This window comes from Peromyscus maniculatus, chromosome 20 (genome assembly GCF_049852395.1).
Source record: "Peromyscus maniculatus bairdii isolate BWxNUB_F1_BW_parent chromosome 20, HU_Pman_BW_mat_3.1, whole genome shotgun sequence".
Classification (NCBI taxonomy): domain Eukaryota; kingdom Metazoa; phylum Chordata; class Mammalia; order Rodentia; family Cricetidae; genus Peromyscus; species Peromyscus maniculatus.
Genome location: NC_134871.1, coordinates 21,803,240 through 21,819,810, shown reverse-complemented (window position 1 = coordinate 21,819,810; position 16,571 = coordinate 21,803,240). Strand labels below are relative to the sequence as shown.

The following is a 16,571-nucleotide window of genomic DNA, read 5'->3' as shown; positions in this document are numbered from 1 at the left end:
AAGACCAAGTTTTTTATAATGCAAGTTATTATTTCGACTCTAAGAAATATGAACAATGATATCTATGTCACTGTACTTATTATTACTTAGCTCTTCTGGATTGCTGATATTTATTATAAACAAAGTAACCAGACCTGATTTGCAGAATGTCATTTTCTGCTTTAAGAGCTTATGATGAACTATCTTTACTTTTATGCTCAGTTTTCCTTTATAAATCAAAATTCCTCACATTTAACAGGTATGTATTAATATATTTTCTAGCTTCTGAGACTTGCTTGGTGAGCAACATCTATCCATTTACATAGTAATACTTTAAAGATATATTTCACATTTAGTACTTATTTAACTGTTTCAGCATTCTGATATATATACATATATATGTATATATAATACAAATGATATATCACCATGTCATTTGTAATAATGTAGAACTGTGGAGAATTTCTTAAAAGAAGCAAAGTTGACTTCCTGCATTACCTGTAACTATGGTCATTTCTGGGTATTGGATTTTTATATCAAACATTGCATCATTATTTCTGAGTGAGCTCATCAAACCTAGAGAAAAATTGGTCGGACAACCTTCTCTATTTGAAGCACTATGAAATGAGAGGCCTCAAAAATACACTTAAAAATGAGCTTGTTTATTAGATCTTTAGCACAGGGTTGAACTTGAGTGTTTCCAGAATTATTGCATCATCTCATGTGAAATTACTGAAAAGCAGTTAAATAAAATTTCAAATACTAAGAATATTTTATATCAAATACAGTATTTGAAATCAGCTTATAAAGTAATTTCTAGTATTTTTCAAGAACGCCATTTTATCTAAGAATAATATATTTATGGAAAAATAGAAACTTACTGATAGTTATTCCACCAATCTTGAAACTGTTTTAATGATTGCCAACCATTTGTTCAGTTTCATTTGGCAATCATTTTATCTTAAAGCAATGTTTTCATAATCTCTGAACCTCTGACTTGCAAACGCTTTATGAATAACATAACAAATGTCCTTCCATGTCCGTGTTAGTACCATATTTTTGTCCAATTTTTAGAAGTGGTTGTTTCTGATTTTTAAAAAGAAAGAAGTAGGTGGGCCTGTTCTGGTCCCTTGCCACCTTTCTCTTTGAGATGCCATTGCTGGAGAAATTATCTTATATCTTCACCATAAACTTGTTACAACAGGCAATGAATATTTTACCACCACTGGAGTAAACCACTCATGAAAATGATTGATAGGACATTCTTGTTTATATATCCAATATCCAGTACTATATCTGGTATTAAAAGTGACTAAAATGTAATTTTGAATGAGTAAATGTTTATTGAATTAAAACTTAGTTGAATGTTGATCTGTAAGTAAAACAGTCCTGGAATTAATTCTTCATGTAGAAGTTAATGACTTAGATCATATGGAGTTGTGTATATTATACTTTGGACCACTCCACAGAAATGGTGGTTTCAGCTGCAGCTCCTTCTATGTGCAGGAAAGTACCCAGCCTTGTTTCTGAGCAGCAGATGCTGAGTTTAGCAGAGCTATGGTCATGAGCAGACTCAGCCAGTCTGTTTGCTTTCTTCTCTTCCTTCCTTCATTTCTAACTTCCTCACAATCTAGTATATATCCACGCTTTATATTAGAGAGGTCAAGAGCCAAGGAGAGTAGGAGAAAAGGAAAGACAAACGAAGAGAGATTGAGAGTTGAGTGCACAGCTCAGTGGTAGAGAACTTGTCTAGTATACACGACACCTTGGGGTCAGGTCCAAAACCACAATAACAATTTTAGAAAAGAGAGAATGACATTATACTGAGCATATTTGTACTTAATACATTGGAGATGTTAAGTGTGTTATAGAAAGCATATGATATTTACAAGTTAGAGGAGGTAAGGACAGTGAATTTCATAGCTTTAAATAGCTGCGTACAATTCCACATCTGGTAGTCATTTCTAGAGGAAGTACTATCAGTATGGCTTAAATTTTTGAGAGTCGTTTAAAATATTCATCTGTCTTATGCATTCTGGATTATTGGGAATAAAGAATTATAGAATTCCTGGTAGTAACGTGACATACTTAAGTTTTTATTTAATTTTAATTAATACTTTAGTGTTTTGCTGAGTGTGATGCCTCATGCCTGTAATTCCAACACTCTGGGAGGATGAGGTAGGAAGATTGCCATGAGTTGAGGTTAACATGGGCTGTATAGTGAGTTCCAGGTCAGCTTGAGTGAGATGTACCTGTGAGGGGAAGAAGAAGAACGGATGACTGACAGACAGACAGACAGTCTGACCCTAAGTAAATCTTTCCTCCGATGAATATACTTTGGTGTGGAACTCGACTATCTGAATCTTGTGCTTCTTTCTAGAAATTTGGGGGCAGAAATGTGAAGGTTTTTATTATGAACTCCTGATGTTCACACAAGTTTTACATTCTTTCTTCTGCAATACTTGCCCAGGGTTTACTTTCAATCTTTCCTATCAACTTGCCTGTGGACTGTCCTTTAGGTATAAACATTCTGCCTTCCAAATCAAGTGGCAGCTAATCTTATACCTGAATTCATTCTAGTGGCTGTTGATATGAGCCTGCACTCACTGCCTAGCTTTTAATTATTTTAAGGGAAATAATAAAGTATAAGAGAATTAGAAAGCCAGGGTTGAAATCCAGAATTGCAATCATTTAATCACTACAAATTTACCTTAATTTAAGCCACATCCTAATAAATATGATAGCAAAAATTATATCACTCTGTCTTGTGTACTACCCATAACATTACCAGATACAAAGCATTGTAGAGGTATTCAGAGTCACCATTATATACAGAGAAACCAATGAAAAATAATGTAGGTGTTTAAATGCTAAAAGAGCTTATCCCTGTGGACTTTAGACAAAGAAGCTAAGTGATTAGCAAAGGTTTATTAGACAAGCAGGTGGGCTTCAGAGGATGATGCAAGATTTACACATAACAAGGATGCTTATTGTTTCTAAGAAATATACTGGACAGTGGAGCCTTCAAACCATAGTAAGACAGACCATCAACACTTCAAAGTAGCATGAGGGAGCCTTACTTTGTCCCAGTTTTTTTTTTTTCATTTTTATGTGACTTTAGAATATTCACACATATACACACAAACACACACATACACATACGCATGTATGCATGTTTCCAGCAATATAAGGAAATGCCTTAAAGATTGCCTTGCCAGTAGATATTAAATTTTTGCAAGTAATGTATGAAATTAATAATATTTTAATAATATGTTCAAACTTTAAAAATAATCAACTTCATGTCAGTATGATGCTTTATAAATCAGATCTTCCCAGGACCAAGGGACTGTCAAACTAAATAAATGCATATTATATTTTCCAGAGATACTACACACTAAAGAGAGCTAAGTGACATAATTATGCTTTAGTGATTTTTACTGTGTAGAACTTATTTTCCCAAGATCCATACAAGGATTCACAAATCATTACATTACATGTGGTATTCTGGTAATAGTGTTAGGCTTCAGCTGAAAACTCATAGGGTCAATATTTTTCAGTGGCATATCATATCTTTAGTATTTCATGATTTTTTATTTAAATTCTTTAAAGTAATAATTTAGTTACATTTGTTACCTATGTTCTCCAAATCTTCAGTGGAATACCTCTGTGATGATGCTTCTACACTTCTCTGTTGCTGACTGAAAGAACTTCACAGTAAGTTACTTCTTGCCTCAACCAGACTAAAAGCTTTCATGTAGACCCCCCATGTCATTACTCATCTGTCAAGTCATCCTGGTACCTCTGGCCCTCTCGTATTGCAATCCACCAGCTCACACTCCCACTCCCAAACGGAAACTCATTCAGTCTCTTTCTTCCTGGCATAGCTCACCCTATTGCAATTGATGCCTAAGGATGTTTATCTGTCCAATCTTGTCAATGTAAGTCTTTTCATCTCCATCTAAACCACATTACCATGATGAAGAGCTACTACATTTTTGGCTTACTACAGGCTACAAGAGAAACGGTATCCAATAAAACAACAGGTAATTTTGGTCGTTAAAAATCACCTGAAACTTGTGGCAAGTCCTAATGTAAGTGAAGCAACATCTTACAGATTAGTGACAGCAGCCTAGGAGAAAGCATGAGGGTTTTTTTCGACAGACTGCATGTTAACTAAAGAAAGAAATAAGGTTGATTGAAGTTTACAGCCATAACTCATCAATCAGATTTTCTGGCTCTCTTAAATGTTGATTTAAAAGTCTTCCCTCTTCACTTTACCTCAGACAGACCTGTGGCTGATGTTTCTCCAAGGTTTCCTTTAGAGTTTCCCCTCCTGGAGAATTCAGGCGCTGTTAGCAGCCCCTGCAATCCTGACCCGTTTCCCCGCTGCGGGTTCCCTGAGATTGTGGCTCCCGCTGCTGCTTCCTGAGTCTGCCAGCCAGGCTGCTGATCTTCCATCAGGATTCCTTTCAAGCACAGGGTTCCCAAACACAAGCTCCCTCTGCTTCTCAAGATTGGAATCAGGAAGTGGTATCACGTCAGCCTCTGACAAGGAGTGTTGTCTGGGAGGCCAGAGCAGGTTCCTGCATCTGGGAAGCCCACTGTGACAGATGTCTGAGCACAGGATAGTTGACTACCTTCCTACTTCCAACAACTGAAAAGTCTCCAAAGACAGCAGCTCCTGTTTCCACTCACTCTTCCAAAGCTTTTCCAGAGTGAGGCATGCCAAGCACACGTTTCGGATACCTGCCATATCTGTTTTACCCCATTTCTTTGTTCCTGTGCACAGACCACAGAGGGGAGAGCAGAATAGGACAATCCCTTTTTTCCCCCCACCTCACTTTAGGCACGGACATGTAGATGAATTCTCTCTCGTAATTTCACATCATGGTGTGTGTAAAAACACCTACAGTTGATAATCTAGATCAATGGTTCTCAAGCTGTGGGTCATGACCCATTTGGGTTCAACTGACCCTTTCACAGGGGTCACCTAAGTTATCTGATATTTACATTATGATACATACCATTAGCAAAATTACAGTTATGAAGTAGCAACAAAAATAATTTTATAGTTGGGGGTCACCACATGAGGAACTATATTAAAGGGGTTGCTGCATTAAGAAGATTGAGAACCACTGGTCTAGATCACTACCAACAATATTATTTCCTGTATCCATATTTTATCTCTTCCTATTTTCAGGAAGATGATAACTACAAATGGTAGGTTTCAGTGGACCTTCCCATAGAAACCTTGCTTTAGACTTAACCCTCAAGGCCATTCAAACTAATAAGGTGAAAATTACCCAAGTTTATAATGCATGCAACATTTCATGGCATACATGGATAAATTCGCTCCTAAACAATTCAGTACATGTTGATAACTTCCTATGACTTTCTAGAAGCTTTAGCCCTAAGAAATGCTTTGTATTCTTGAGAAACACGGCACTTTGAGTCGCTGTAGGCTTTAGAAAATGCCAGTGTCTGTACAGAGTTTCCAGGTATCAAATGCCGCCTGTAAAAAGGGATGTTTCTATTTCACTACCACCATTGTGTTATCTTTGCAGTGTAATTACAAGCTAATTCAGGGCTCTTTGTGATAGACTAATAGCTACTGATTCGCTTCTGCCACCTAGTACCTCTTCATGCGCTATTAATACCATCTGCAGCACCCCAGCACTTACCTAGGGTGGGCATTTTTCTCTAAGTAGACTCATCTTTGGCAAATCATTAATAGAACATCAAAAAGATCTCATCTGTTAGAGTTACATATAGCTAAGATCAGAATTATCAAATATCTCATTTTTTTCTTTATTCCTCTTTTCTTTTTTTCCCCTTTCTTATCCACACAATAAATGTAGTTGTCAGCGGGATAAGTTCATGTGCCGGATAAGGTCACAATTTCATTTAGTGACAACTTCCAACAGTAGGAACTTACAAGGTTCGATTTATTAAAGAGTCAGAAGGGATAAGATCACTGCTTGGCCAGCCTGATTTATCAGGGTTTGACTGGAGTACTTGAATAGGGAATGTCGTATTTCAAGTTTATGTTCAAAACTGTAGTTTAGTGTGTGTTGTGACTGTATGACTCAAAAATTGAGACAGGAAATTAGAAAAGCTATCCTTATATGGCAATTTGTTGCCATCACACAACAGCTATCATTTACTGAGTCAAACAATGCTTAGGGATGCATCAATATAGCATAAAAGAAATGGAGTTGTTTGTCTTAGACGGGAGATGGGACATGCGGTTATTAGTGCTTGTAGAAACCGGTCCAGTGGCAAGACTGTGGTTTAGCTTCACAGCCAGTCAACAGTGAAAATGTTCCAACCCCCTCATGTGTTCGGCAGGCAGCTGTCAAATGGTTAAACCATAAAATAGCAAAGAGCATTGCCATACTTTGACCACCTTGGCTGACTTTGAAAATGTTTCAGAATTTTTGAGCGCTTTTTGAACTCAGCATGACTTCAGGGCTGTCCATGTTTGATACCATGATGTATAATGTTTTCCAACCATGAAGAAAATATAAATATGGGTTCTGAAGCTATAGCCTTCTGCTCTAGTGAGGCCTGATAAACATTTCAAACCAATTCATGTGGTCTGCTTTGAAATTTGGTTATATATTTAAAACTAAGTCTAAACCAATCCCGAGTTTATTTTCAGCAAATGAAATAGGATCTTCTATCATCTCATTTACTTGAACCCCATCCTTTATGAAAGCGGAGCCCACAGTTAAGAGATGTTAAGTAACATACCATACATGCTTATGTTACCAACTTCATGCTGGAATTAGTTGGAGCTGAATTCAACTGATTGTGGAGAGTGATGTGAAAAGGCCCCCATCTTTCCCTTTTTGTGTACTACTATTTTCATAGACTTTGTTTCTAAAGAGGCATGGAAAGGGATCCTTTTTAGTGGAAAAAAATCATATTGAAAATCCCTTCATAGAAAAAAGATTTGAGGTCATTTCTGGTGACTTAAACTATTTTTTTCCCACCAGTCAATTTATTTTATTTAGTCCTAAAACTGGGTTGATATTTTTAAAGCTGTGGGGTGTTTAGTAGTGGTTTGACTTAACTTCTTTTTTTTAAGTGGAGCTATCATAAGTCTTTGAGTAATCACAGACTTTTAAAAGTATGCATTATCAAGAAGATAAGAGAAACAGCCCACAGCACTAACAATATTATCTTTTACCAAAGTTGATTAGACCGTCCTAAGTGTCTCAGATATTTTCTGTGAACCTACTCAGAATGTTAAAAATAAGGTTTCCTTTTTAAAGAATAGCTGCAAAATATGAACTGGGCAGAGAAATAATGGCTTTATTTTTCTTCTAGCTCTGTCTTTCACAGATGAAGTAGAAGCCATGAAAGCAGTGAGAGGCTGTTCAAATGAAATGTGTGAAAGTTGTCATAGAAAGAGAAGACACACAAGACAATTTTCTGCTAATATTAAAATCAACTTTAAATGTCCTGAAATTGACACCTAGCATATTATGAAAATCTGTACATAATTAATTTTGTTCAATTTCTGTTTTGTAAGTACCACACACCTAGACCATTATCTATCCAGAGATAGTCATTTTAAAATGCTGTAGATCAAGTTGTTGATATTTTTGTTGAGGTGAAAGAAATTATGAAAGAGAAACCACCACTAATAAAGTGGACTCTGAATGCAGTAGGAATATGAGGGAATATTCAGTTTGTTCTTGAGTTCACAGGAACTTCAGGAAGGAAAATAGGTAGGTTTGTGCTTGCTCATGCAACTTTATTAATACGGTCTGCTAAGACAGTTGTGTGATGGGTGTTTCCTGGGTAGCAGGAGCAGTTCCCAGACGGGATAGGTACTAAACAGGACATAAGGAAGAAGGGAAGGGCCTATCCTGACTGGGGAAGAGCAGCAGAGTAGCAGAATCCAACTCTTGGCAGATGCCATGGACAGTCTCCTGGAGGGGCTGAGGTCCCAGCACAGATGCCCCCTTTGAGAGGTCAAAGGGGGGTGACTGCAAGATCTTGTACAAAAGGCTGACTCAGTGATAGTGGAATTTTAATAAGCTTATCCTGACAGGGATGGAGCCTGCAGTGGAACTGGTCAGTCACTTAGTCAGAGTTGACAAAGAAGGTAGAGTTGATAAGAAAGGCAAATCTAGGAGATATGAAGAAGAAGATATGTGAAAATATGAAGTGATTTGGAGAGAGGAGACAGAGCTGTGACCACAGACCTTGGTAGACATTGGGATGCTATGATGCAAAGATCTGGTGGCATACTAAATATTGGTTACATACTTTGCATAGCAATAATTTGTTATTGCAATTCCTATTTTTGTGTACAACTGAAATTTGAAGCATTAAGTGACTTCCCCTAGCTGGCATCACATTCCCATTATTTTTTTCACTATTCAGCATGGAGCCCTTCTTAAACCTTCATTCCACATTATTCCCTTTCATCTAGAGACTTAGGAACTTCACCTCATCATCCATCATTATTTTCATAATTTGTTTGATCCTTCCTCCATCAAACCGTTACTCAATCCCTTGGCCTCTCAAAAGGCACATGGCTCAAGGTCCATGCTCGAAAATTTAAGCCTGAATTTCATCCTTGGAATTTTCTTCTAACTCCTAAAATACAAATAACAACTCACTTCTATCATTTTGTCTATCCGAGGCATACGGACTCCAAAACCTGCACTACATTCCAGGCCCAGGCTTCTGTTGTTTGCTCTTTTGTGTTTGAGCCTTTCATATTGTCTAGAGCTTAGTCGATATCAAATCAATATTTGTGTAATAAATGAATGAGTGAATTGATGAATGGAGGCATAAAGCAGGGAGCCCCAGATTAGACATGAGTTGGAGCTTTGCTTTTACAATTCCAGTGAACCACCCATTTTAGGACAAGCTGGTTCTAGGACTGGGTTCTATCACTCAGGAGCCCGGTGTTCTTTCTGTCGTTCATGATATAGCCAGGGAAGGGGAAAGGAAACTATTAACACGGGCCATCTGAGTTGAAAAACACCTTACTAATTAGTGAGTGCTAATTCTTACTTTAACAGAGACTTTTTAAGGACTCTTCAGCCAGTTATTGGACAGTTTGGGGATAAAAAGCACCTTCTTTTTAGTGCAATAAGAGTTTACATGATGCCTATTAATACCTAAAATAATACCATACTCTGAAGTAACATGCAAGGTAAATATAATTTCCAAACATCAACATTTTATTTTTGTTGTTTCTTGGTACCAAATATATATTAATATCGTATGGTATGCTGTAGCTTTTTATCAACACAATTGCAAATAAATGATTTATTTTTAAACTACTTTGGCAACAGAAAAGGGTTCCTCCAAACTTTAAAACAGCACCTTAGTAAGAAAGGAGACTGGCATTGTTCAATGACATTGATAATGGTGTTGTCTAATGACAGGGAAAAGATTGAGTTGAGAGCTTGAACAGTTACTGGGTGGTTTGTAGTAGTCGCATTACAAACTCACAAAGTATTTGTGGTTTGTTTAAAATTTTAATCATAGAGACATCTGACAACTTAGGAGGTATTTGGGTATTACTTTATGATCTGGCCTGAGTTTCCAGTTCTTGTTCCATTAAAAGACAGTCTTTATTGTTAATCCACAGGTGTAGATAAGAGTCACTATTTGACTGCAGCTGAACCTTTACAAATGAAATATGTCAAAGGCAGAAAGACAGGATGAATTACTTTTTAAAGGGGTTTTCAAAGATTTTCATGATTCCTCTGGTGCCACATAAAAATGGCATGGCTTTTTTAAAAAAAATGTATAAACATAAGCAGATTTATTTGAAAATAATCCTTATGTACAAACAAAAATTCTTAATTAATATTTAGATGAGAGCACTGTTTTAAACGTAAACACTTGAAAATTTTCAGAATTCTTATCTGAGAGAAATTAGATATTTTCTCTGTAAATTTAAAAGTTATCCTCAAAGGCTTCAATAAGTGGATAAGCATAAATTGAAAGACATTTTTCACGCTGATTATTTTTTAGCATTAAAATAGATTGCTGGTGGAGCAGGGGGGTCTGACTCAAGTTGTGAAGTTCTTGTCTTGGAAATAGGTTGCTAGCTTTGCGCTGTCATTGACAAATTTCCCATGGAAGGCTGCTGATTCAAATGTATTAATCCAAGTTATGACTGTACAAGGGTTTAAAGACACTTTCAGAGGAAAAGCTCAGAAATGGGTTTGTTATTCCACATGCTAAAAAACATTTTTACATTTCTATATGCTTAATATAGAAGTTATTCTATATAAACTTTGGAGTTTAGCATGTCAGCCCTGGTGTTATTTACCCTCAAGGCATTCTTTCTGTGAAACTATTTTTGCAGTCCCTTTCCTGGCTACTGGGCATTACTGGTTTCTGCTTTACTCTCCTAAAAAGCATTGAGTATGTATCTATCTTAATTGATTAACTCTTTCATTCTTAGAACAGTTGCCAAGGAGGCAGGGGTTTGTGGAGAGGGGCCTATGTAACTTCAGTCCCTAAGGATAGAACATGAAATTATTCTGAACATTCTTTTGGAGAAGGTGAATTTTGTATTTTGTAATGGAATCATTTTAAACCTTGTACAATATTTTAGTATAGAGAAAGTTTGCATACTTTTGGTTTAGAAAATGAGCAATAATAAGAACACAAAAGATAATACCTGGTATTTAAATAATTCAAAGAGAGTAATAGAAATACTTTAAAAAAAGAGGAAGAAATATCATTGAGCTCAGTTTGATGGGGTTGCCTTTGAAAACTGAAGATGGAAGCTGTCCGCCATAATATGATCCCGCCACAGATATGTGGTACTTAAAGACTGTCATGACTGAGGGCACTGAGTTCTGATTGGAATTTTCCTGTTTCTAATCTGCCTGGCTTTCCATCTATAGTTCTCTTTATTTAACAATCCCTCAATCCCTCATTCTTAAATCTGCTGTTGAATGGGCTGAGAGAAATACCACCAGGAAGCAGGAAACTATACTAGTGACATAGTGTTTTAAAATGTTGAGAGCTTTGGATAGTCACATGACACAACAGAACTTTGAGGGTAAAAATATTGATTGAACCTCTAATTTGGGGAAGAATTTTTGTTTGTCTTAAGCCATGTTCAAGCCATGGGCCTCATTCAGATTTTATTCATTTAGTTTTTTATAGTCACTTATCTATTAATCAAGTATTCAATCAATTCCTAATACATGAAATGTATGTAACATCTTTACATCTTGTAAATATAAATATAATATAAAGAAGATAGTCTATAACTGACTGTCCTTACACACAAAACAGTTTTTATGAAAAAGAAATACCATTCCTTATTGCATATGTACCTATTTTATCCATTGAAATTATTAATAATTCCAGAAGATTGCCAACTGGTTTAAGATTCTCTCTAGATAACTGTTATTCAAAAGTTTTGAACCGATGCAAGAATTTTACCCATCATCTATTCTCCAAAGTCTCCTTTCTATTTTGGCATTAGATCAATGCTTTTTAAGGAAATGTTGCTTTTTAAGAATGGCTTCTGTGGATAATGAGTGTGGAAAGTGCAGAAAAGAAACTGGACTGAATTTGAATACCGTTATAAAGACAAGCGTTCTTTCTTTAAAGGGTGCCAAGGTCAGTTGGTTTCCAGGGAAGCGTAATTAATTTTTGTTATATGAATCCTGAAAATATTGAATGTGTAGAACAAAGGCAAAACAGGTACTGTTGTTAGGATATATGCACGTGTGTTCTAATGGCCCCTGTTCTCACCTCTGCAGGAGAGCTGGAGGCCTTTCAGAGAGATGGGGAACGGAAAATTCAGAGTCGGCAGCAACTTCCGGTGGGAACAACCTGGGGTCCCTTTGCTGGCAAGATGGACTTGAATAATAATTCCTTGGTATGTGGACCTTCTAAGATGGTTGGCTACTCTTTGTCAGGCTTTATCTCTGCTTGTTTCCCGGTTAAATTGGAAAAAAAAAAGTTTGTGTTTTGTCAGTTTTATGGATTTCCAAACATTTTCCCAATGGTTTGTCTCTAATATAAAAATAATCCCAAAAGAAACAACTTATTCATATCTAATGGCTGACTAGTGAGGTAACTGATGCTCACTGCTGCTTTGCTGAGCCAGGCTTAGTCTGTTCACATTTAATAATATGTGCAGTCAACTTTCTTTTTCAGATGACACAGTTTAAATACCATACATTATAGGTGTGCACAAAGAATAAGAAATAGACAGCTTTGCCATCCTTCCATAATGCTGCCTGGAACTGTAAGGGCAAGGATGAGTGATCAGCATTATAAGTTGCGTTAACTTTTCTATGAATGTTTTGAGGCCTAAAAGTCATCTGCTTGTTATTATATGGGTACCTGATTTCTCAAGACATCGAAAGGAAGGAAAAACAAGAGGTATACTTTCCAGGTTTCCACAGCACTGCTTAGTAGACATCTGAGAATTAAGATATTGATCATATTTAAAACTTCCTTCAGATGCCACCACATACCTTTGTCATTTCTCCAATGTTTCTGTCAATAGTTTCTGTCATTAAAATGATACCTGACGTTCATTCATGGAAGAGTGAAGGTTTTTCCATTTGTTATATCAAAATGCTATCTATATTAGTATGCAATGATTTATCAACCTCTATGTCACTGTCAGTATACATGCAGGATGGTGGCTTCATAACATTTTACCTTTTGTTAAATTGTGGTGCATGGAAAATAAACCTGTTTATGAAAGCTTAACTTCTCATTGCTACCTATAGAGCATCGTTTTGTGGTTTGAACACTCCTCTACCATGGCAAAGCCATTTTATGCCATGTTTAATATTTTTAAATAATTCAGTTTATATATTTGAAGCGTCCAATAGTTTTGATACTATCTGAGGTATATGAATCCTCTGTGGTACCAGATCAGCTGTGCCTAATTATCCTCTATAGAAATACCTTTCTACCTCAGTTTATAATTTTTAGAGCCTAAATCTCTAGTTATGTGCTCTATTAGAGGCAACACCTTTTATTATAAAATTGAAGTATTTCACTACAGTGCACTTTTAAAATATTTTGAAAACATTTTCTCTTCCAGAACTTAATCTGATTTTATGTCATTAAATGCAACCTACACTATTACAGTACCATACTGATCATTGCATAGCAAAGACTAATATATAATGATGCTTATTTACTTCTAGAGTGTATAAACTTGAGCATTGATTAGCTCATTTACTCCTCCTAACAAGTCTGTAAATCTGCTGTATTTCAATTTTTGGTTTCATAGATGAGAAGACAAAAGTTCTGGCTGTTGATTCCAGGACTTTGAAGTCTTCCCACGCTGCCTCTTCAGTAGAATATCTACAGTATATTTTTAACATGATAAAAATTTTTGCATAGATGCCAAATTTATAAAAATAAAAGAAAAAAAGCAATAATGACAGAATTTTGTTGATTTGTTTTGTTTGCTTTATGTTGGGCAAAATGTTGCTTTTGGTACAGTTTGTAATTAGTCAAATATTTGTTCAATTTTATTGCATCTTTAGAATTTGGACAGTACTTCAATGTTTTTTTAATAACATGAAGACAAAATTTCCTTATCAAAAATATATAGCTTACTAGCCCTTTCTTGCCCATCTTTGAACCAAATTTGAGTTAGAACACTCATTTAAATTGCTTGTTTGCCAACTGATGTAATGTTACTCAGACTCATGATGTTGGCTCAGGAGATTCAGCACACTAATTAATCCAACACAGTAATTAATTGAGTCGCCATGCCAGATGTCAAATCCTTTTTATATCTTTCAAGTCTCCATCTTGAAGTACATTAAAAATATGCCACCTTCTGTGGGAAGCCTTTGCCGACCAGGCATTTGTATGTATATAGGATATTCCAAGAAACATATTCCTCTGTATAGAAAAACACAAAAGCTGATTCGACAAGAAGTTATTCCTGGAATAATACAATGCACTGAATGTATAAATAGGTTTTTGCTTACCAATAGCTTCTTATCTTGGTAGATGCTTCACACTGTAAAGGTTTGGTAATAGCAGCTGCAGCAGAGTAAATGCATGTATTGGGCCGGGAATACTTCATATGAGAGAAAACAATAGTTATCTCTGTAATAAAGTATTGCAGAAGAGAAGACTGGCACTTCAGGAAGCTAAATAATTAGCTCCTGAGCAATTATTTGATATTATAACTTAGGTTGTAATCTAGGAAATATTGTCCATAATGTAGGAATAATAATACTTGGCTTATAAAGACTTGGAGACTAAATGAGGACAAATGCTTGAATTATCAACAGATATTTGCCCATTATTAGTCCGTCTTCTGTACAAATGGATCTATTGCAATCCAGCACATTAAAAGTTTCACAGATTCCCCACCCCAGACTAAAGCATGAAAGACTGTTGATGTTGGTGTTTAGGCCATTAACATGTTTAAATTTAGCTTTTTGTCAAGTGATTATGATTTTTCATAGAAACAGAATCAAGAGGATGTGTCTGAACATAGAGACTTATTGTAAGCATTTGGATCAAGCAAGAAGGGGGCTTTGTAAGTCCAAAGTTGTTATTGTGGGTCGGTAAACTGAGGCCCAGAAGAGTACAAAGGCTGTAGTTTTCTTGTGCCAGGAGAAGTCTATCTACTTTTTATATTTCGACTTTCAGTTTGTTGATAGAGTTTTTTCTTTGTTCAAAGTTCATTAATTTAAATGCTAATTCTGGTTAAACACATCCTACGAGTTAACACATAAAGTTAACAATCCCAGGTTTTGGAAGTCCATGACATTTTGTGACTCTCCATTTTCTGATTTGTAACATTATGCCCCTCAAGGAATTGCTTGCCAGGAAATGAACATATACTTATTTCCAACATTTTAATATTACACAATAACACAAAGTGCTCTTGTTGTTCCTTATACCTGGTGCTCTGGAAGTCGTGTAACTTCACTGAGAATATAAAAGACAAAAAACAGAGTAGATTTTTAAATTAACTTTAAATTCTGACCAATCTCTGCCTTGAAGAGGGAAAGTCTATATATATATATTATCTATATTATCTCTTTGATGATTTTTATATCCTTCCAAGTATAAAGATCTTTCTAAACTAGATCTCCCACTAGTATTAGTACATGGTAGTAACTAATATCATCAAAGATCAAGAATTATTTAAAAGTTTGAGTGTTTAGAACTTAAGTGGCCTTTGCATTCTCTTGCTTGTGAACGCATCAGCTGTCAATAGCTAACTATCTGACTCGAGTCAAGCCATTGTGGGAATGATTTCATGTGCATCCCTAATTCAATAGAACAAAAATACAGAGTTCCATATTGTCACATAATATTAAACTTATCATGACCTGATAAATTCAATCGTGAAAATTGATAGAGAAATCTCATTTCATTCTGTTCAATCAGAGTAGGAAAATTGCTTGATTTTCATTTGTAACATCAAATTCTTCAAACAGGCAGTACATATATGAAGGGTCCATGCTATTGACCTAATAACAAAACAATGCTTATACTAAATTTTGTAAAAAGTTTCAGAGTAGTTATTATCATAAAAATTTTATAGAAAAATGAATTATCAATTTTTGATCCATATCATTATGATCCCAATTAGCAGAGGCCTCCGTTTCTCCTCTTTTATAAAATTCCATCTCTTCTGACACTGGTTTTTGAACCCATTCTTTGCTAGTGTTCTCCAGTTTCATTCCATCATACACTGTTGCAAACATATCCATACCTGTACCACTCCAGCACTCATTGCTGTAGACAAAGGTTGCTTAGTGGAACACTTGGGTATTTCTGCTTGTTTTCTACATGTAGACATTTTGCAGACCCTGAAGCAAGTTCCTTTCAGGCCTGGCAAACTGAAAGTCTTAGAGATTTCACATTCTTCAACTAGTGATGATAAGTACAAGTTGACTGATAAACCCATGTTTCTTTATTTCTCTATAGAATTTGAGGTCTCATCTATACTGTCATGTAAAATTTGTCAATGAAATTGGTCTCTAATACATTTAATAATGCATCTTTTATGGTCCTATTTTCATGTCCTGTCTGATTTTACACATTCCTGCTGGAATTTTTCTGAGGTCACTTCCTCAGTACACTACTTACACTTGAATCCCTCTCAGAGTAAGCTTCTGGAAAAGCTATACATAAACACCCTTTAAGATACAGTGATGGAGGCTGGAGACGCAGCTCAGAGGATAAGAGCACTTGTTACTCTTGCAAAGGACCTGGGTTCAGTTCCTAGCACCCACATGGCTGTTGACAACCATACGTAACTCCTCTCCAAGGAGATCCAACACCTTCTTCTGTCCTCTATGGGCACCAGGCACCCACGTAGTACATGGATATACATGTAGGCAAAATACTCATATGCATAAATAATAAAACAAATAAATTGAAAAATAGATACAGTAAACAAAGTTTAAAAGCAGTATTCAAATAAATATTGAGACTCTAGAGGATAGAGATTTATTGAATCTTTATTATTCCATTTGAACACCTACCACTGGTACATAATAAGCATTCAATAAATGCTTTTAAAAGTCCAAATACAATACAGTGGAATGAACTAACCAGGACATTCTCACTGATATCCACCAATG

General features: G+C 35.8%; 1 protein-coding gene across 2 annotated transcripts in view; it reads left to right on the top strand.

Moving 5' to 3' along the window:
• Positions 1 to 16,571, top strand: part of Zfpm2 (zinc finger protein, FOG family member 2) — a 440,358-nt gene that overhangs the window by 209,131 nt on the left and 214,656 nt on the right. For both annotated transcript variants that reach the window (XM_042265076.2, XM_006978719.3), the window contains one exon: positions 11,742 to 11,860. In XM_042265076.2, the coding sequence (XP_042121010.2) occupies positions 11,742 to 11,860 (119 nt within the window). The remainder of the gene's footprint in view (positions 1 to 11,741; positions 11,861 to 16,571) is intronic.